Below are 21,351 nucleotides of genomic sequence, written 5' to 3'. Positions count from 1 at the left end.
AGATGCGTCGATGTTTTGGAAATGAGATATGCAACGTGATCTTGTTGGAAACAGTTCTAGTATTGCCCGAAGTATAGAATAAATAGGAACTATCCAGGAATACTAATAAATCACGCGACATCATCAGAAATGAAGTTAATAACAGCAAACATCACATAATATGGTTATATTGTATTTACACGAATATATTTTCTGTGAAAAATGATTTTAAAACATCTACTGTATAATTCACAACTGATTGTACATGCTTGTTGTGATTCGCTTAAAAGTAATAAAATGATAGTTTGTATGGATCACCATGTACGCCATTGAAAAGCTAGAAAAGAAGTAATACAATTTTGATAGATCTGATTTTAATTAAAGTATCCCTGCAAATGCAGATGTAATTAGCTTCAATCTGAAACCCAGCAATGGTCTACACATTCTACCTCTGAAATATATCTCTAATGAAATCGATGCCTATTAAAACCATCGTCTACACTTAATTTTCAACCAAAATGATTTGAGTAATTACTTCTTACATATATAAAACTTTTACCAACTATGTCAAGGTTTAAAAAGAAATATACATTTTTCTATACATTATCAATTTGTGTATTTTTTCGAGACTTTTCCAGTTTTGTTTTAAAGAAGTTACATCTGTATTTCACGTATTTATATTTTTTTAGTTACTTATGTGTAAAAATACATTCAATATTATTATTTCCTCCATATATTGTGTTTATCATACCTTTCTTGTTTTCGTAAACAAAGTTTGTGTATTTATAGCATTCTTCATGATTTAATACCTTGAAATCCTCTTGCTAATATAAATATTTCAGCAGAATTTACTCTACTAGAAGCCGGTTTTACAGTTTTCACTTGTTCATAGAAACGTCGTATATCCTGCTGAAGTGTGGCAGTATTTCTTCCATCCCATATTTTTAGCAAACATGATGCACCTATTTTTGATGTACACAAAGCTAATCTTAAAGCAAGGTACGCTAAATGAATTATATTGTCGTGGTCCATTTCTTGAATTCCAGTGGCATTGGGGGCCATATCACTAACAACCAAATCAAGAAGTTTTCCATTAAGAAGTGCCAATATGGCTTTTTGAGTATCAGGTTTCACAAAGTCCATATTACCTAATGTCACAGCACCTTTAACTGGGTGAAACGGCTGTCGATCAACACTTATCACAAGCCCCTTTGGACGACTGGGATCTGAAAATAATAAAAACTATTATTAGCGCGGGGTTTGACCCCAGTTTCAACTCGTACAGCATACACGCCCTTATGACGCTCTTTGGAGGTTCAGTGTTTACTCTGTCCTTACGCAAGTTCACGGTGTAACTGAACTGCCACAACCAGGTAGTGTGTTGGATATACCCACACCAACAACTGACCTTCGCCTTATCTTCATTCGCATTCAACTCACAGTGCGAGGGCCAATTGAACACAGACCTCCACAAAAAACGATAGAACTTTCTTGGTTACCTTTATAATTCAGGACTTGGAACCCGGTAGGTAATTTAAAACCGAAACAATGATTTTACAATTTAAGGTCATTGGTGGAAAGTTATTCTTGATGTAATTAGATTCGCTAATCACTAGAGATGCAAGGGCTCGGAAAAAAACAGCTTTTTTTTTAAAAAAAAAAAGCTCGGCTTTTCTGCTTCGCTTTTTTGCTTGGGAAATTTTGGTCTTTTTTCAAAATGTTGCTTTAAATTGATAAAGCAGACTTTGTTTCGTTTCTCTACAGCACAAAACTCATTTAATTACTGGTTGATGTAGGTAATAATATAAAACCTAAAATAAACCATGAATTTCGAAAAGATTTCTTTAAAATTCTTAACACATTTACATTATAAATTCCCAAGGATTAACCAATAGATGGTAATAATTTTTAAACCTCTTATACACAAAACTAAGTACTTTTATTTTTAAATTTTTTTTTTTTTTTTTTGGTATGTGCAGTGGCTACAATAATGTTATTTCGACATTATTTCATCAAAAACAGAGTTTTACATCATAAAAGGAAATATTCCTTATATTCATTCCTAAATTATATAACAGATTAAAAACTGTTTATTCTGTAGTGAAACCACTTACAAATCCAAATTTGGTCGAAAAAAGGAAGTTCGTTAGTCAATGTATTTAAAACAATTCCAAGCGTTAATAACAGATTAAATAAACAATTGAATGATCTGTAGATAAAGTTGCTACCACTCCCAAATTTACCGGTATTAGCCATTACTTCCAACAATGTATATTTATCCAAACTGGATTCAAAACATTCTTCATGAACATAGTCAAAGTGGTTGTCAGCCTCCTCGGATATGTCTCCTTCCGTCTTATTGCGTATTATAGAAGAAAAATCTCGTCCAGTTCTTTACCAGGAGGTAATGTGCCTAAGATCGATGACACATTCCCGCGCTGGATGGCGATGCTGATACGTTGGAAAAGGAATTTAAAAATTGTACACAAATAACTAGCAAAATTGTGTGTAGTATTTTTACTTCAAAATATCACACACCCTCTTTTTGATACAAAATAAAATAAAACATAAGACAAATGCATTTATGTGATAATCTTAAAGGCTGCACATCAAGAGCTTGGTTTCGGGTGGTTCTGCACTTTCTTGAAACTTTTAAGTTTTAACTTTCATATACATTGTATGGATACTTCGAACAAATTTTTCATTCATTGATCACATACGTAATAATCTGTTACCACCTATCAGGTGCTTCGGATCTGCAAAATCGGTAAAATTCCGAATTCTATAATGAACTGACTGTTCCTTAAGCTTGTTTAGAATTGGGCAAGTACCGAATTTTCTGTTCATGGATCATATGCGTAATAGACCGTTCATCTGATCGTGTGGTTTCCTAGGCTTATTAGCACCATCACGGTTTACCCAGTCCTGAAGGTTTCTGAATTTCTAACGACAAGAATTCAACTTTTTTGTTAAAAAAAAAAAAAAAAAAAAAAAAATGAAATACATTTTTAACAAGAGAGGAAAGAATCAACCACTGTTTCAATTCACAAGAAAGGCGACAAAACTTACTGTAATAATTAGCGAAACATTTCTCTTAACATTATATTAACAAGATTGATTCCATACGCAGATGAAATTATTGGAGATTATCAGTGTGGATTTAGGCAAATCGATCAACTATCGACCAGATATTTACTATGTATTCGATAAATACTCGAAAAGAAATAGCAATATATTACCCAGCACATCAGCTGTTTATTGATTTTAAAAAGGTTTACGGCTTGGATAGGAGAGAAGTATTGTACAATTCTTACAGAATTCGGAATACCGAAAAAGCTAGTCAGATTAATTAAAATGTGTTTAAATGAATGCCAGAGGAAAGTCCGAGTAAAAAAATTCTTGTCCATGGGCTTCAACGTCGAAAATGGTCTGAAACAAGGAGATGCATTATCGCCATTTTTATTCAGCATCATTCTGGAGTACGCTATAAGGAAAATTACAGATAGCAACTAGGCCCTAGAGCTGAATGGTATTCACCAGGTTATGGCGTATGCTGATGATGTAAATTTAAAAGGGGATGATAGGAGAATAATACAAAGAAATGCATAGGCCTTACTAAATGCTTGCAGCGACATTGGTTTAGAAGTAAATGCAGAGAAAACTAAATACATGGAAGTTCACCGGGATCGTAATACGGCAAATTGTGGATGCGTTAAAATATCAAATAATACTTTCGACAAAGTGGATACTTTCAAATATCTAGAATCAACATTACCAGACCAAAATCATATCCACAAAGAAATTAAATGTCGACTGAAATCAGGAAATTCGTGTTATTATTCAGTTCAAAATATTTTGTCGTCGCAAATTCTATCGAGGAATTTAAAGCTTAAAATATATAAAACGATAATCATGCCTGTTGTTCTGTATGGTTGTGAAACATGGTCGCTTGCGTTGAGGGAGGAAGAATGCAGACTGAAAGTATTTGAAAATAAAATCCTGAGACGAATATTCGGACACAAGAGGAACGGGAATGGGGGAAACTTCATAACGAAGAACTGCATAATTTATACGGTTTACTAAACATCGTTACGGTAATCAAGTCTAGGAGGCTCAGGTGGGCAGGTCATGCAGCCAGAATGGAAGAAGGTAGGAACGCTTTCAAAGTTTTAACTGGAAATCCAATCGGAACACGTCCATTAGGAAAACCTAGGGACCGATGAGAGGATAATATTAAGATGGATCTCGCAGAAATAAGAATACAAAGAAAAAACTGGATCCAGTTGGCTAAGGATAGAAGTCAGTGGAGAGCTTTTCAGAACGCGGCATTGAATTTTCGGATTCCATAAGCCATAGAGCGAGAGAATATATTTAAGTTAAGCACAACTGCACAACAACCATGACTGAGTGGTTAGTTTTTGCACTTCTATCGGGAAGTCCGGGATTCAACCCCGAATTCGAGCATTTTGACCAAAGATTTTCTTAATTCCATCTGTGAGTGTAGAGATAGTGCGTGTACTGTGAATCCTGGCCGACTTCCTTTATCGTTTTTAAATCGTTGTTATTACTAATTACCAGCAGTGACGGATTTGCGAAGGGGGTTAGGGTGGGAATGTCTTACAGATTGAAGCCTGTATCCCGAAATTACGGAATTTCTATAAGAATCGAAATATTTGTTATGCCTTTACTCATAAACTTCAAGCTCTCCTCAAATAAAAATTAGGTATTTTCAGAAAAACTAAACATTAATATGGAAAAACCCTCCCAAAATACTTTTCTAAATCCGCCGCTGATTATCAGTATAAAATGGTCTTCAAGGTTGTATCCGGAACATTATTGCTGAATATAAACAAAACGAAATATTAGTTATGCCTATACTCATAAACTTCAAGCTCTTCCGGCATAAAAATTAGGAAATTTTAGAAAAAACAAACATTGAGCAGAGAAACACCTCCCGAAATACTTTTCTGAATCCGCCACTGATTATTTTTATAAAACTGTATTCAAGTTGTATCCGGAAGATTATTGCTAAATCATTGCACAGCTACAGTATAACAAAAATGTGGAAGTACGCTCTGACAGATATACTGACAAACGTACGCTCTGACGGATATATTGAGAAATATAAGTTTAACTTATGTGCTAGAAGCTAGAGTAGGCCTAGTAATATCTAGGAAATGAAACACGGATGACTAAAAAGAAATGACATAGAAAAGAAAAAAAAATGTCGATAACTCAGAAGTTAAAATAAAATAAAGTTAAATATCCTCCACAATTGCCCTCAAATACTATGTACTGTATGTTTACTTTAATTCATAAAACATATGCTCCATCCATCAGGATGGTGAATTCCAGAGCGAAATATGGTATTTAGGTCATGAAATCTTATTTAAATTTAGAGTATACTATAAGAAAGCTATTCAAATAGAAAAATCATGAAAATGAAAAAAGCCAAAATTTCCAAAATTCTCGTTTTTTTTTCAAAAAAATGCAAAATTCTCTTTTTATGTGCAAAAAACCATCGATTCAAAAAAGCCGGCTTTTTTGCATCTCTACCAATCACTTTCAACCCACTGTTTAAATTTTTTCCGAAAGTTTTGTTCATTTTTTTTTTGTTTGAATTCTCTTTTCATCATTGTTTGATTTTCTAAAATTCTAGTTTGAAAAGTTTTTAACTCCAGTAATATAGTTACGACTCTCAGTCTAAGGTCATTGCTGTAAGGATACTACTCCTGCAAGGTAATTGCCTAATCACTTTCAAATCTTTAATTAAAGCATTTCAAGATTCGAAAATTCTTGAAGCTTAGGATTGCAGCTAGTCTATGATCGTTGGTAGAAATATTTAGGACTTGAAACCAAATATGTGAATATTGAAACCGATTAATATGTAACGATAACAATTTCACACTTTGAAATTTAGTCATCACTCATAGTCAACGTCATTAGTGGAAAACAATTCTTGCTGCAATCTGACTGGCGAATCACTTTGAACTTTTAATGTAAAATTTTCAAATGTTTGAATACTTTTGTGTGTGTGTGTGTGTGTGTGTGTGTGTGTGTGTGTGTGTGCGCGCGTTGGTGAACCCGCTAATCTTTGTAGGTCGATCGGTCTACAGAGCAGCACTCTGAGCAAGTTTTGCAATCGAGCATTTTTTAGTGGTTGCTCGAAAAGTTTTTTAGTTTTAACGCGTGCAGGACCATTATAAGGGTCCCCCCGCGAGTTCTTTTGACTCCGCTCGTTTATACGGATACAGCCGGTTGTGTGTGAAAAGTGTGTATTCAGACTGAAAAATTTCGTTTCTCGATCGGTGTGTATTCCCACGCAGTGCCATCTACGTGTGTATTGCAAGCAGGAACTAGAGCAATTCAAACTCGCAGCTGCTGCGTTCACCATTGTTGCCAATCAAGTATTTGTTGAAATGTTAAAGAAAATTAGCAGATTTCGCAGACGAATTGTTCACGGTAAGAACTCGGATATAATAAATATAACGCAAAAATAACCCTATGCCTAAAATGTTTTTATTAGAACTGAGGGGAGGGAGAGGTGTGTATATATAAAGATAAATCTATATAGGTAAAATCGAAAATCACTATGTTTGTGACTATAAATCTGCTGAACCGCCTGACCGATCTCGATCAATTTGTAACATGGATGAGGTTCGAGGTTGGGCTGGTTTTAGCCTATTCACTTTAATAGTAGAACTGAGGGTCGGGGGAAGGGGAGGGGTATAAAGAAAATAAAAATTAATAACTCCCGAACCACTCGACCGATCTTGATCAAATTTTCAACATAGATGAAGTTCAGGTCTGGGGTCGTTTCTATGATTTAAATTTGGCGGAGCAACGTAGGGGCGGAGAAGGAGGGGGAGATATGTAAAAATCAATTTATATAAGACTGAAAGTGACTATTTTTGTAAGTTAATAAATCTTGAACTATCCGACCGATCTCAATAAAATTTTCAAGATACATGAGGTTCGGATTTGGAAACGTTTTTTGTAATTTCACTTTAACGGTAGATCATACGAAAGGGGGAGGGGAGGAGAACTTATAGATAAAAATTAACAAAACTAATAACTTTTGAACCACGCATCAATCTCGATCGAATTTTCAACATGTATGAGGGTCGGGCCTTGAGGGTTGTTTATCGTGTCACTTTGACGAGCCAGCATAGGGGAGGGGGAGGGGGATATATGTAAAAATACAAATAAAAATGACTTCTTAGTGACTTCATCACTCTTGAACCACCTGACCGATCTCAATAAAATTTCTACATACATGAGTTTTGGGGCAGGGATTGCTTTAGGCTATTCACTTTGACGATGCAACGTAGGGGCGGGGGAGGGGGATAGAAAATTAAAAATGATCAAAATGACTTATATTAGTGTTGAATCCATAGTTTTCGGGATCGATGAGAGAAACAGTGACACTTCTGACGCTGTTTCAATCCAAGTTCAGCCCTCATAGTTAGGGAGGGGGAGGATACAACGTAGGGGAGGGGAATAAACGTTAAAAAATGATCGGAAATGACTAATGTTAGTGTCGAAACCGTAGCTTTAGGATTAGCTGAGATGAACAGTGACAATTCTAATGCTATGTGCCGCAGCACGGTTGACGGAGAGGGGGAGTTATATACAATAATGGTCGAAAATGACCAATATTAGTGTCTAATCCATAGTTTTCGGGATCATTCAGATGAACAGTGGCATTTCCGATCCGGTTTAAATCCAAAATCAACCCCACCAGTTGAAGGAGGGGAGAAAGAGATATAAAAATGATCGAAAATCGCCAGTATCAGTGTCGAATTTATAGTCTTTTGGGTCTCTTAGATGAACAATGATATTTTAGATCCTTTTTAAATTCAAATTTAAACCTTCAACTTGGGGAAGGGGGAGAAAGAGGTTTAAAAATGATTAAAAATGACCCATATTAGTGCTGTGGTGAATCCACATTTTTTGGGGTCGCTGAGATGAACGTTGACACTTGCGATGGCATACGCCGCAACATGGGGGAGGGGGATATAATGGTCGAAAATGACCAATATTAGTGTTGAATCTATAGTTTTTGGGATCGCCGAGATGAACAGTGACACTTCTTATGCTGTTTAAATCCAAATTCAGTCCCGCATCTTGGGAGAGAGGAAAGGGAAATAAATAAAACGCATAAAAGTGACCCATATTAGTGTCGAATCCATAGTTTCCGGGGTCGCTGAGATGAGCTGTGACACATCCGATGCTGTGCCGCGCAACATTGAAGAGGAGGAGGGGGAGATATATATATATAAATGGCCAAAATTTTCCGATATTAGTGTCTGATCCGTAATTTTGAGGGTCGCTGAGATAAAGAATGACACTTCCGATCCCGTTTGAAACCAAATTCTACCCCGTAACTTGGGAGAGGGGGAGATAATAAAATGAAAGAAAACGATTAATATTAGTGTCGAATTGATGGTTTTCGGGGTCGCCGAGATGATCAATGATCTTTCCGATGCCGTTTAATTTGATGCCATTAAAACAAAAAAAGAAAAACATATTCACCTGTACTAAACACATGAGGTACCGAATTGTGCATTTAAGTATTCATTTCACCCAGCGAAGCGGGTAAATATATGCTAGTTAAACTTCATAATTTTGGAACCACTGAACCGATCTCATTCAAAATTTCAACTTGGATGAAGTTCGGACCTGGGATGACTTTTATCATTTACGTTTGACGGTGCAATGTAAGGAAGGGATATATATATATATATATATATATAATATTGGGTGTATCAGACCACCAGTCTTAGGCATTTTTCTCAGCTCGTGGTGCACGTAGACACTGGAAACAAAAAATTCATGACAAATGAAAAATGAAGAATCAAATAGTGATACTTCCATATCCAGTGGCGTAGCGGGAATACACCAACGGGGGTCAACTCCAAAATTTTTAATGAAACTGGTATCAATTTTGATTTCTTTAGAAGTAATATTGAAAAAGAAATAAGTTTAACGGGGAACACTTTTCGTTATATTCTACGGTCTGGGATTTACATCTGTTATTTGTTGAATTGCTACTATCAGACCACCCGGTACAGGCATTTTTCTGTTCTAAGTTCACGTACACACTTCAAACAAAAAATGAATGACTAAATCGTATGTGAAGAATATAATGGTGATACCTCCATATCCAGTAGCGTAGCGGGAATACATCAATGGGATTAATTTTAATTTTTTAATGGAAACTGGTACCAATTTCGTCTTCTCTAGAAGTATTACTGATAAAGAAACAGCTTTTACGGGAAACACTTTTCGTCACATTCTACGGTTTGAGATCTACTTATATTATTTGTTGTTGAATTGCCACTATCAGACCACCCATTTCAGGCATTTTTCTCTGTTCGTAGTGCACCCAGACACTTAAAAAAAAAAAAAAAAAAAAAAAATGACCAAATCGTATGTGAAGAATCAAATGGTGATGCTTCTACATCAAGTGGCGTAGCGGGACTACATCCACGGGGGTCAACTCCAAAATTTTAAGTGGAAATTGGTATCAATTTCGATTTCTTTGGAACTATTATTGAAATAGAAACCACTTTAACGGCAAACACTTTTTGTTAAGTTCTGCGGTTTGAAATCTACGTCTGTTTTTTGTTGTTGAATTGCTACTATGAGTCCACCCGGCACAGACATTTTTCTCTTTTCGTAGTGCACGTAGACACTTCACCGAAACTGAATGGCCAAATCGTATGTGAAAAATCAAATGGTGTTGCTTCTATATCCGTGTTGCTGCTTCTATAATGGTGCTGTTGAAATCCAAATTCAGCCAATCCAGAAAAGGGGGAAGGGAAATACATAAAACGGATACAAAATAACCCATATTAGTGTCGAATGCATAGTTTCCGGGGTCTCTGAGATGACCAGTGTCATCCGATGTCGTGCCGCGCAACACGGAAGAGGAGGAGGGGATATATATATATATAAAATGATCAAAATTTTCCGATATTAATGTTGACCCGTATTTTTTATGGTCTCTGATATGAAGAATGAAACATCTGATCCCGTTTAAAACCAAATTCAGCCCTGTAACTTGGAAGAGGGGGAGATAATAAAATCATCAAAAATTATTAATATTAGTGTCGAATTCTTGGTTTTCCGGGTCACCGAGATGATCAATGATCATTCCGATGCCTTTTAATTCGATGCCATTCAAAACAAAAACAGCATATTTCACGGGTACTAAACACATGATGTACGGAATTGTGCATTTAAATTTTCATTTCACCCAGCGAAGCGGGTAAATATATGCTAGTAAAACTTCATAACTTTGGAACCACCGAACCGACCTCGTTCAAATCTTCAACATGGATAAAGTTCGGACCTGGGATGACTCTTATCATTTTAGTTTGACGGTGCAATGTAGGGAAGGGGGATATATATAGGATGTATCAGACCACCAGTCTTAGGCATTTTTCTCAGCTCGTAGTGCATGTAGACACTGGAAACAAAAAATGTCTGATCAAATGGTACATGAAGAATCAAATCGTGATACTTTCATATCCATGTGATGTAGTGGGAATACCTCCACGGGTGTCAACCCCAAAATTTTTAATAGAAACTGGTATCAATTTCGATTTCTTTAGTAGAAATATTGAAAAAGAAATAACTTTTACGGGAAACCCTTTTCGTTAAATTCTACCGTTTGGGATCTACGTCTATTATTTGTTGTTGAATTGCCACTATCAGACCACCCATTTCAGGCATTTTTCTCTGTTCGTATTCCACGTAGACACTTAAAATAAAAAATGAATGAGTAAATCGTATGTGAAGAATAAAATGGTGATACTTCCATATCCAGAGGCGTAGCCGGGATACATCCACGGGGATCAAGTCCAAAATTTTAAATGGAAATTGGTATAAATTTCGATTTCTTTGGAAGTATTATTGAAATAAAAACAACTCTAACGGGAAACACTTTTCGTTAAATTCTGCGGTTTGGATCTACGTCTGTTATTTGTTGTTTAATTGCTACTATTAGTCCTCCCGGCACAGAAGTTTTTCTACGTTCGTAGTGCACGTAGACACTTTAAGGAAACTGAATGACCAAATCGTATGTGAAGAATCAAATGGAGTTGCTTCTATATCCAGTGGCGTAGGGGGAATACCTCTACGGGGGATCAAATAGAAAATTTCAAATGTAAAGTTGTATCAATTTCGATTTCTTTGAAAATACTATTGAAAAAGAAACAACTTTTACAGGAAACGCTTTTCGTTAAATTCTACAGTTTGACAGTCTGTTATTTTTTTGTGGAATTGTCACTATCTGAGCATAATTCCGAGGCATTTTCCTCTGCTCTTTGTGCACATAGGCACTTTAAACACGAAATTGAATGACTAAATTGTGTATAAAGAATAAAATGGTGATGCTTTCATATTCAGTGGCGTAGCGGAATACCTACACGGCCTGTAATCTCCAAAATTTCAAATGTCAAGTTTTCTTTTTCGATTTCTTTGCAAGTATTATTGAAAAAAATGTCTTATTTCTGTTGTCATCTGTCTTATTTGTATTAAAGGGATGCCGGGAGACCATTTATGCTGTACGGTGCAACGACATTGCGCAAATTTTTCTAAAGATTAGATCGTTGATAATCTAAGTAATTTATGTCTTATTAACGAGGAGCAGAAAGTGCTGAAATTGCGCAAATTTCCGCCGCGACGTTGCCAACAACAGGATTTAAGGAATTGTGTGAAATTTTGCATCGAAATGAAATGTATAAAGCTATTCCTTTATGAGATATATTTTATTGCATTCTAATATTTACAAAGCAACATACTTATTTACAGAAAATTTCATTTTACAGTTTGAATGCTTGAAATTTAAATCCTACAGCTTTTAAAAATGTCATACGTGCCTTCTCATAGTTTCTCTGCGAATTCCTGAACTCAGCATACTTCCTCATGACAAACTCGCTCCTTTTGACTTCTGCTGGTCTTTGGGCCTTTGAAATTCCTTTTAATATGGACGTTATTTTCATGGCAGTTTCCGTTTGGATCTCTAACAAAGCAGAAATCACCGTATGAATATCAGGAGCAGGGAAGTAAAATTGACTATTATAATGTCTGTGAAAAGCTTCTGGTCCATTTGTCGTCCGACGCATCGTGGATGGTATAGACGCCCACATGACAGGTGGATACCTAAAATTAATAAAATAAAAAGATCCTTAGTTCATGCACACAATTATTGACAATTTATATAAAACACTAAAACATTTATAACACTAGATTCAAGAAATATTTATAGTCTTGGTCCGTAATTTGTTTACAACTATCAAAACCTGCATTTTAATCTACGTCTTACATGAAGACAGAAGAAAATTTCACTATAATTAAGTTGCATTGAGAGAAAATACCATATCAGCACAACCATTAATGTTGTGTTCAAACTAGGACAACAGTTTTTGCAGTATTAAGAGTTATTGAAGCATGTGCTACTATAGATGAAATTCAAAAGGAAGCTACTTACTTGCAACCGTCTTCTATGTAGTTTTCTAGGACGTAATCGGAAAATTTATGCCCTGTATCATCCGGCGTCATTGATATTAGTTGAGTAAAGGCATCTGATACTTCTGTTGGATGTAAATATGGCAACCCAAAAAATGCCTTTATCCATGAACCTGTAAGAAAAGCAATAATAATAATAATAATAATAATAATAATAATAATAATAATAATAATAATAATAATAATAATAATTTGTTAGAATAAGCAAGCATTGGGAAAGTAGTGAAATTGATGGATCTTACTGTTGGCTTTATAATTTCTTCATTTCGTACATTATTAGAACAGCAGTTTATTTGCTTTTAAGAATGGTGACTGAATTAAGATTCTTCAGTCAAACAGAATAAGATTCTATTTTCAACTGTATTCTGTATTAATATATAACAAAACAAAGTCCACATGGTATTATTAAATTAATAATAAAGAATAATAGACCATAATAATATCAATAATACCTAGTTCAGATTTTGGATCCATATATGCTTGTCGCAGATCATTGTCGGCTTGAATCCTCCGCCACCATGTTTGTCCCAAATGGAATCTGCAGCCACGAATGTCACAATTTGGAAACACATTCTTGATGGCTTCGTGAGCAGCTGTTTCAAAATCAACGTAAATGATTTTCAAGTCGAATCTACTGTCTAAGTTTCTTATCATCTTCCACATGGCCACATACGTATTCTTGTCTTTCTTCGGCAAAAATGCAAAACATAGAGGTAGATAATATCCATTTTTATATGCATGTATTGTATATAACTGTGTGAAATGCTTAGGAGCATAAGTGAAAGTTCCATCTGCAAATACTTCTAACCCGCTGAACTCACACAGAAAACTGAAAAGAAAATAAGATTAGTGTCAGAAAAGAAAATAGTAAACAAGACTGTAGTGTCATATCGTTAGGTGAAATGCTATGTTACGATATATTTTGTGAGAATCAAAAAAAAAAAAACTATTTTACTATAATTTGGAAATAAGACGGAAAAAGGAACTTTTCTGTTCAAGCAACTACTTCCTATTCTACTTCTTGATGCTGTAAATGAAACTCATTTCAAAGTTAATGGTTATAAATGAAATTATACTTACTCGATATTTTTCTTACACGTGAAAAGAATTATATTAGCTTCATCATCAACAAAGATGAATCTTTCTCCGTCAATTGCTATATCATCCTGCTTCTGAACCATTTGCTGTATAGCCTCTACGGTGTTTCTGGGTAGACGAGGAGTCACCTTTCTTCGATTTTTATAAATAACGTCTCGGCATCTTTTAATTTCTTTATGATCAAGTGTGTCATGATGTTCCAATTTTGAAACTTCCTGCCTTATAATTTTATTTGGCTTCTCGTTCAATTGTTCAGTGGCTCGTCGCTTACAATTCTCTCTAAGAAAATGCCGTTGAACACCATCTTCATCTTCACAATGATTATGAATATCTTTCCTTTCTAAAACTTCACTTGTATTTTCATCCATTGTTATACTAGCATTACAGCTTTTCTTAGTACATCTGAAAGAAAGGAAATAATAATTAAATCGTATCACGTGTTCTAAACTTACTATTTAAAGAAAAATGTATTCACTATTTCACTGGCAAAAATGTTATATCTTCCATCACCTTTTAACAAAGTATAGGTCCAATTGACTGACATAAATACTAATGCAGGCTTACTTATTCACTTACGAAAGTATAGGACAAATTGCCTGGCATAAATATTAAAATAGGGACTAGACACATATTTTAACAAAATATAGACCCAACTGACTGACATGGATATTAATGTAACTTTCCATTACTTAACAAAGTATAGAAGCAACTGAATGGCATAAATATTAATATAGGTTACATCACTTAACAAAATATAGGTCCAACTTCCCGACATTAATACTAATAGTGTGTTACATCTTTTAACAAAGTATATATGGATCCTATTGACTAGCATAAATACTAATATAGGCTTACAGAACTTACTAAAATATAGGTCAAGCTGACTACTGAAAATACTAATGTAGGCTTTGCATAACTTAGCAAGCTATAGGCTTATATACATGCAAAAATTATGTACTACATTAACTTACCTCCAATTTGAGCCTTTTTTTCCTTGGCGAAAGAAACGATACTTAAAGCCTCCCATTAATACACAAGGTACACCTTTTTCTGTTTTCGTCAATGTAAACTCCATTCTGAAAGTTTCACTTATGTTTCTCCAGTTTATTGCTTCCTGTTTATATTACCCTCCTCACCTAAGAACAACTAAGACGCAAATGCAAATCTAAGTATCATTTATAGAAAGGTGAAAGGATAGTTATTAAGATATGTGGTAGACACACCTGAAATATGTATACAAGTGCTTGTTTCTGATTGGCCAAAACTGGAAGATATAGACAAATCTTTATTTCTGATTGGTCGAACGTCTGTTCACGATATTTCAAGAGAACTTCTAGAAATATTTATATATATTGTTTATTTTATATATGTTTGTTTTCCTTACAGTATTTCAAAACTATTTGCTTTCAATAACTATATTCTTACAGTTTTAATCTTACAGTTAGATATGATACGGAAAATGAATGACTGGGACACATTCCCCAGTCACCCTCTCTAACGACGCCATTGCACACATATAATATAGATGACTGAAAATGCTATTGTTATCCATTACTTTGTATTTTTTTTTTTTTTTTGTTAAAACGACTTGCATTTTGGTGACTGTTTTTATTAGTCGATATACTTATGGTAATGATGGCAACGTTGCACAAGATTTTTTTCGCAATTTCCAATTTTGTTGCCTGCTCATTAAGGCTTTATCTGTGTCAACAGATAAGCGTGGGAAAATTTGCGCAATGTCGGTGCACCCATGCTGTACACGGCGCCTGATCTCCTGAAGTCTTTTGTGTTGAGGAAGGAAGTGCCCAGTCCTCTGCACACCAAGTGCAAGAGATGAAATGCTTTCCTCGACTGCCCAGCACGATTGGGAAACCGTTGATCATATAACCAAACAGCCTCGCGATAATTCTGCCGACTTCACTCAATACTATCAACATATCCAAAGCTACGATATTCGAAAAAAATCTTTTGGGTCCCTTCAAGCACACGAAATAATAGGCAATAGGAGTCGAAATCAACAAACGTTCAACAGTTTATCTTTCAACTTTAAACAACAAATTTTCAACTGTTTTATATCATAACTTTTTTCTGTTTTCTTTCCTTCTACTTCGTCAGATGACACTTATTAATGTATTTTTCGCTACTAATAACCATAATATAAAAACGTCTCCCGTTTCTCTCATTATTGCAGCTTCTTTCCCTCTTGACCTCCTCTTCCCCTGTATCTCATTATTATGTCAGGTGTAGCTTTGGCGCACGACATTTTGAACTATTTACAGGTAAAATTCAATTCTTTGCACGAAAAGGCATGTTTATAAGGATCAAATATCTGCAGGCGACAGAATGAAATACAAAGTAATACGCTGTATTATAGGTTTACAAGTGTAGTGTTACTAGTCTAAAATGATTACAAGTGATTTACGCCGGATATAATAAGTGAGTGTATTTGAGAGATGGTACTATTTGATGTTATTTTCTACTAGCAGCATATTTTTGCACAATGTACAAAACCTGTATTTTGTGTGTACAAGTGCAACGTTACTAGTACGAAACCATTGCAAGTGCTAGTGAAATTCGTACCATTGACAAAACCCATTTCTTTCCACTATCCTGGCTTGCGCACATAGCCCCGATTGCTGACGGGCTTGCTCTTTCGTGCGCACCTCCGCTCTAGCGTACGTGCTCACCAGTTTTATTCTGCCATGGCCCAAGTGGATAGCATTCGTGTTTTTAATGGTCACATAGCACAGGTTGGTTTGTGTTTTTGCAGTGTAATATTTAATTATTCATCCTTGTATTTTATCTATGCCAAGTGAGACATTTTCCTGTCGCCATGGGAATCCTTTTAGGGGGCAATAAGATGGAAATTAGTGAAAGAATTATGTTTTAACAATTGTTTCTAATGGTGCGCCAAAAGTAAACTTGTACGTATTCTTTTTCCTTCTGACTCTTCTCCTGTGAATCAGCGGTTTGTTTTAATTCTTCAGACTTCCTTCCATCATCTTTTTATAACTTTTCTTTCAACTCAACCTCTTCTTTTTTTTCTTGACTAATTACTCTATATCTTCACTTTATCTTTGATCTTTACACGTTCTTATTATTCCACTATCTACTTCCTATCTACTACTATTATTCCACTATATATCTATTTCTGTATTGTTTTCTTCTGTTTATTTCTTTCATTACTTTATTTTCTATTCTCACCTGTTTATCATAGTTGTTTTGGACTTCTATTATTTGTATTCTTTCCTTCTATTATTGTTGACCTAGTGGGTATTCCCTGACTCATATTAAGGTATTCCGTTTCTACTATCTGCTTTTCGGTGTGTCGTCTACAGACCTGATTCCTCTGTTATCGATTTTCTAGTTCAAGATTCTCATGTTTTACCTCTGAATTTCGATTTACCAACTAACTTCGATTAGTTACCAGTGAACATATTTTCTTCTATGTATTGGCTACCTGAATGGAGCTTAACATAAAATCTCCATTGAACTAAAGTTTCGTTCATCTTCTACATTCATATGTATGTGCTTCTATGTCATCTAATGCTTTTGTAATTCAGTAAGGATGAAGGTCTTGTCTTCCTTCTGAATGTCTTCATCAGGTAACTCATTGATTCTTCTTATGTACCTATTTGTATACCTTTTGGACAATATTGTGCAAAATGATTATATTCGTTGCAATTTCTACATTGTGCGCTCCTAGCTGAACATTGATATTCAAAATGTTTCCCACATACTAGTCAACCATGTTGATAACATCCAGATTTTCCTCTGATTGTTTCAGAACGAAACCTATTGATTTTATGTAGTTTGTCTTGGTAGATTTTTGTACCTTTCGTTAATCTTTTGCGGCATTCAGTTGTAGCGAAAAAAATACTTTTGTACACTGATTTAACAATGCACATCGCATAGACATAGCAAATCATGTAGCATTGCTGGAAAGGGAAGTAACCTTGTTTTGTGAATTTTATTCAAGAGTAGAAAAAAATGAATCTAGCTGCTCTCACTGTATTATTGATCTTCATTTGGGCCTAATTATTTGTTCTATACTAGCAGCCTGTGTTAAATGGATACAAAATCTTTGAAAACATGGTCGTCCCTGCATCAGGAATCATAAAATTCGTAGTGGCGTAACAAGACGGAAGAGTGATGTAAGGGAGCACTGCCTCCTCTAATTTCAGGAAGGGAATTGACTGGTGTCCAACTTTTTGTTTTGCACAAATTAGTACCTAACTCAAGAGTGCTAAGCATTTTCTGAAAGTAAACCTGGCAAGATAAACATGTATTAGTTTACATTTTTATGGGAAAGGAGGTAGCCCCAGACATTTTAACACATTGAAGTGGCTCTTGGTAAAAAGATATAAAATTGCCACGAATAACCCTGAAATATGGAATGTGAACTTTATTAACAAACTGAAGATATCGACATAAATGCCAAAATAATGAAATAAACAAATGACAACACAGATCGCTAAATTTAACATATTTGGAATATTGGCGAGCACTAACGAACACGTAAGATGATTGAAAAACATCATATTCTACACATAGAAGGAACAATAAGAAAACCTACCCACGAAGCTAACAAAGGTAACGTGTAATAATGCTATCTATTGATTTAATTGAGGTGCCGTTTCATGAACCCAGCCATCGCAGAATTCACACTACACCCAGCCTTCATTGAACGTTTCATCACAAATTATGAATTTAATGATGCTTTCCTGTTAATATTTTCTCGTAGTCCGTGTGGTGGTTCATTAGCTTCTTGTTACGTTACTTGGCTACTTCGTTTGCTGAAGTCACTTTTTCTTTCAATTTGCCTCATATGGTATCGAACTCTACCCAGAAACTCTATCGAACTCTCTATCGTGACGCTAAATGCCTCTTGCGATTTTCCGGCAATGATTATAACTGTTCACTAATGGAGAGCACTTTACTAGTTGATGAACGATAAGATTCTGATTTCTCGGGCATATGTGGAGAACATAGATTCCCTGCAGACGACAAACAAGAAGTACCCCCCTTTTCCTCAACCCCTACCGAAGTTGAACATTGTGGGTGTTCACAGGTAGGTCTAGTGTATCACCTTACGGCAAGAATCAAGTTTCTGGACAGATAGTTGTGTCTGTAAATATCTGAGGGTTAAGTGAATATATTCCGGTGCACGCAAATCTATTGAGAGCAATATTCATGCGGCCCACGTTTCAATATGCCTCTGAAACAAGTTTAAAGCCGTAAATTAGTTTGAAATAAATAATTGCTAGCTTATTCTCAGATCAGTGCTATGGTTGCAACGAAAGTGGCAACATCATGCGGCTTAGCCGTAATGTTTTTGCCTCTACCGAAATCGATGGTGATAAGTAGCTTAAGATTAAAAGGTAAAATCTTCTATCCCACAACGACCTAGGGTGGTGATTTAAAGGATATCTTTCTTACTCATCGTAGTTTCAGGAGATAGTATAGTTGTATCTCTTTGTTTATTGCAACCTCTGGGGTAGGTAGTTAAAGAAATACTCCTTTGCCTATTACGGCTTCAGAAGTGTGACTTGAGGAAATCTCCGTAACACAAAACGATCTCAGGAATAGTTTAAGAAGATTAGCGACAAGCACTGGAACTTATTCTTCAGTCCATTTGAGATCTTTTATAGCTGTCCTCTGAAGGGGAAGTTCGTGAGGAGAGGGTTGACCATCTTCGATTTCCTTCGGAACCAACTTCGCGTCTTTCTTGTATCCTCTTTCCACCGTCTGTTGGTGATTATGTTTTCAACAGGAAACACGTGCTCGTTAATGAAGCATGCTTTATGGTAGTTGCCTCTACCTGAGGCACGGAACCTTACAGCTCCCACACCAGGAACAGAATCCATAAGATCATTTGAAAAATACAAATATTGCTATGGAAACATTTGTTAAAAAGATCCTATTTTCATGGCAAAATCCTTGTTATGTGCCAGTAAGTAGGAGCATAAGCCCATAAAACTTTGCAAAATTCTCTTTTGGTGGAATCTTGAATTCTGTGTTTTAGGTTTCTTGGAGAGATTTTAATAGAAATGCCTGATACTAAATATCCGAGAGCATTCAGCTCTAAGTAAAATAAATTTGTCTTAAGTGAAGCACAAATATTTCTTAATTTTTAAAATAAAATTCCGATAGCTATTGTTGAAAACTGTAGCCTTTTAGCACGATGTTATCGACAACAAGATCTTATTCGTTAATCAACGTCAAATCATCCTAGTTGCAATTAAGAGAACTTGCGTGCTAGTTTTATGACCCATCACCCATCACACATATGAGAATTTTGTAAGATTTTCTTGTGTGATTGACCTCGAAGGTCATGTATCAGGGGCTTTTCGGATGGAGCAACATTTGGTGGTAGCTCGAGGAGAGATCTAAGGTCGTTATGTATTTTTGCCTTTCAAAGTGTTTAACACATATTCAGTTTACTGGCATGGCACCCATAAATATGTATGTTTTACACTGCTGTAAATTCAAAACAATTCTAAAGGCGTTCGTATTTAGTTTCTTGAAAATATTCTGTGGCGAGGTGAAGTTATTATCGACTGTGGGTCGTATAATTCTAGTATTAATGAGTTCTTGAATTTGTCTGCCAGATCTCGAATATGCATTGGAACATGGAGATTTGTTTTTGAACACTGCCAATTTAGGGATTCTTATTTTGTGATTGTAGCCCCTATAATGTCCAATGCTGTTCGGAGTGTATAAAATATTTTTATATTTGTATAATAACTCGTGAATGGCCTGTTTCTGCGACTGGTCTAAATTAGGATATCAAAAACACAAATTAATTTTTTATCTATACTTCAAAGAATTGTCAACCTCCTCTTTTTCTGTACATTTATTCTTCTATAGAACTCGCTTCCATTGTTGCAAAATATTAGTCCTGACATTCCACAAGATCCACCATTGCCGTACTTTTCCTTATAGTTACAGGGTAACTATTTGGATTCAAAATTACAAGTCATGTTGTTTACGTCTAATCTTTGCTGAATAGTTTGTATTTCTCAAGGAAGCCATGGGGAAATGATACGAAGAAAGATCCAGAATCATCAATCTGTCTTTTTGCTATCACCGGAACAAACGCGTGGAAAAGTGGAACTAACTTAATGCGTTTGCTGATAAAAAAGCAAGCTTGTTGTCTTTGCCTAAGTATATGAGCCGTGTGTTATGATAAAATGCTTACCTGGTTCTTCTCTGGGAATGTTGGCTGCTTATGATTTTTAAATAGAGATATAAGATTCTTTGTTAAATCGATTCCCCACTCCGAATGATACCATTGCTACATATTTCAAGTTAATAATTTTATTTCATATCACTTTAGCCGCTGTTTTATATGATATTAATTGAACATCAGGAAGTAAATATTTGAAAGGACAGATGGAAATGCTGGATACGGTGTCCACTAGCACTGTACGTCTGCGTAATTTAGTGATTATTCATAGGCTTCGTTCTGTCATTAGAATTGCTTGATCTTTGATTCCTCCTCACGGGTCGGCCTACTCGCTTTTAGGATGTTTAAAATAGGTAGAAGTGCAGTACCAAAGCTTTCTGAATATTGCGAAATCCAGTATTTGATCTTCTGTTGTGGATTTTGTTTTAGCTTTTGTGGTGTGCCCTGTTTTCCTCTATACTTAACCCCATTTTAATAGTTATTTTTGTTTCATCGCTTATTCCCTTAATTCCTCTTTCTATTTTGGTTATGCAAACTAGTTTATGCAA

General features: G+C 35.3%; 1 protein-coding gene across 4 annotated transcripts in view; it reads right to left on the bottom strand.

Annotated features, from left to right (window-relative positions):
• Window positions 1-570: 570 nt before the first annotated feature.
• Mrm2 (Mitochondrial rRNA methyltransferase 2) overlaps window positions 571-21,351 on the bottom strand; it is a 211,229-nt gene continuing 190,448 nt past the window's right edge. For all 4 annotated transcript variants that reach the window (XM_081731192.1, XM_081731193.1, XM_081731191.1 and 1 more), the window contains exon 4: window positions 571-1,205. In XM_081731192.1, the coding sequence (XP_081587318.1) occupies window positions 775-1,205 (431 nt within the window). In that variant the 3' untranslated portion in view covers window positions 571-774. The remainder of the gene's footprint in view (window positions 1,206-21,351) is intronic.

Source organism: Thermobia domestica, chromosome 11 (genome assembly GCF_964235325.1).
Source record: "Thermobia domestica chromosome 11, izTheDome1.hap1.1, whole genome shotgun sequence".
Lineage (NCBI taxonomy): Eukaryota > Metazoa > Arthropoda > Insecta > Zygentoma > Lepismatidae > Thermobia > Thermobia domestica.
This window is presented reverse-complemented; position numbering and strand designations above follow the sequence as displayed.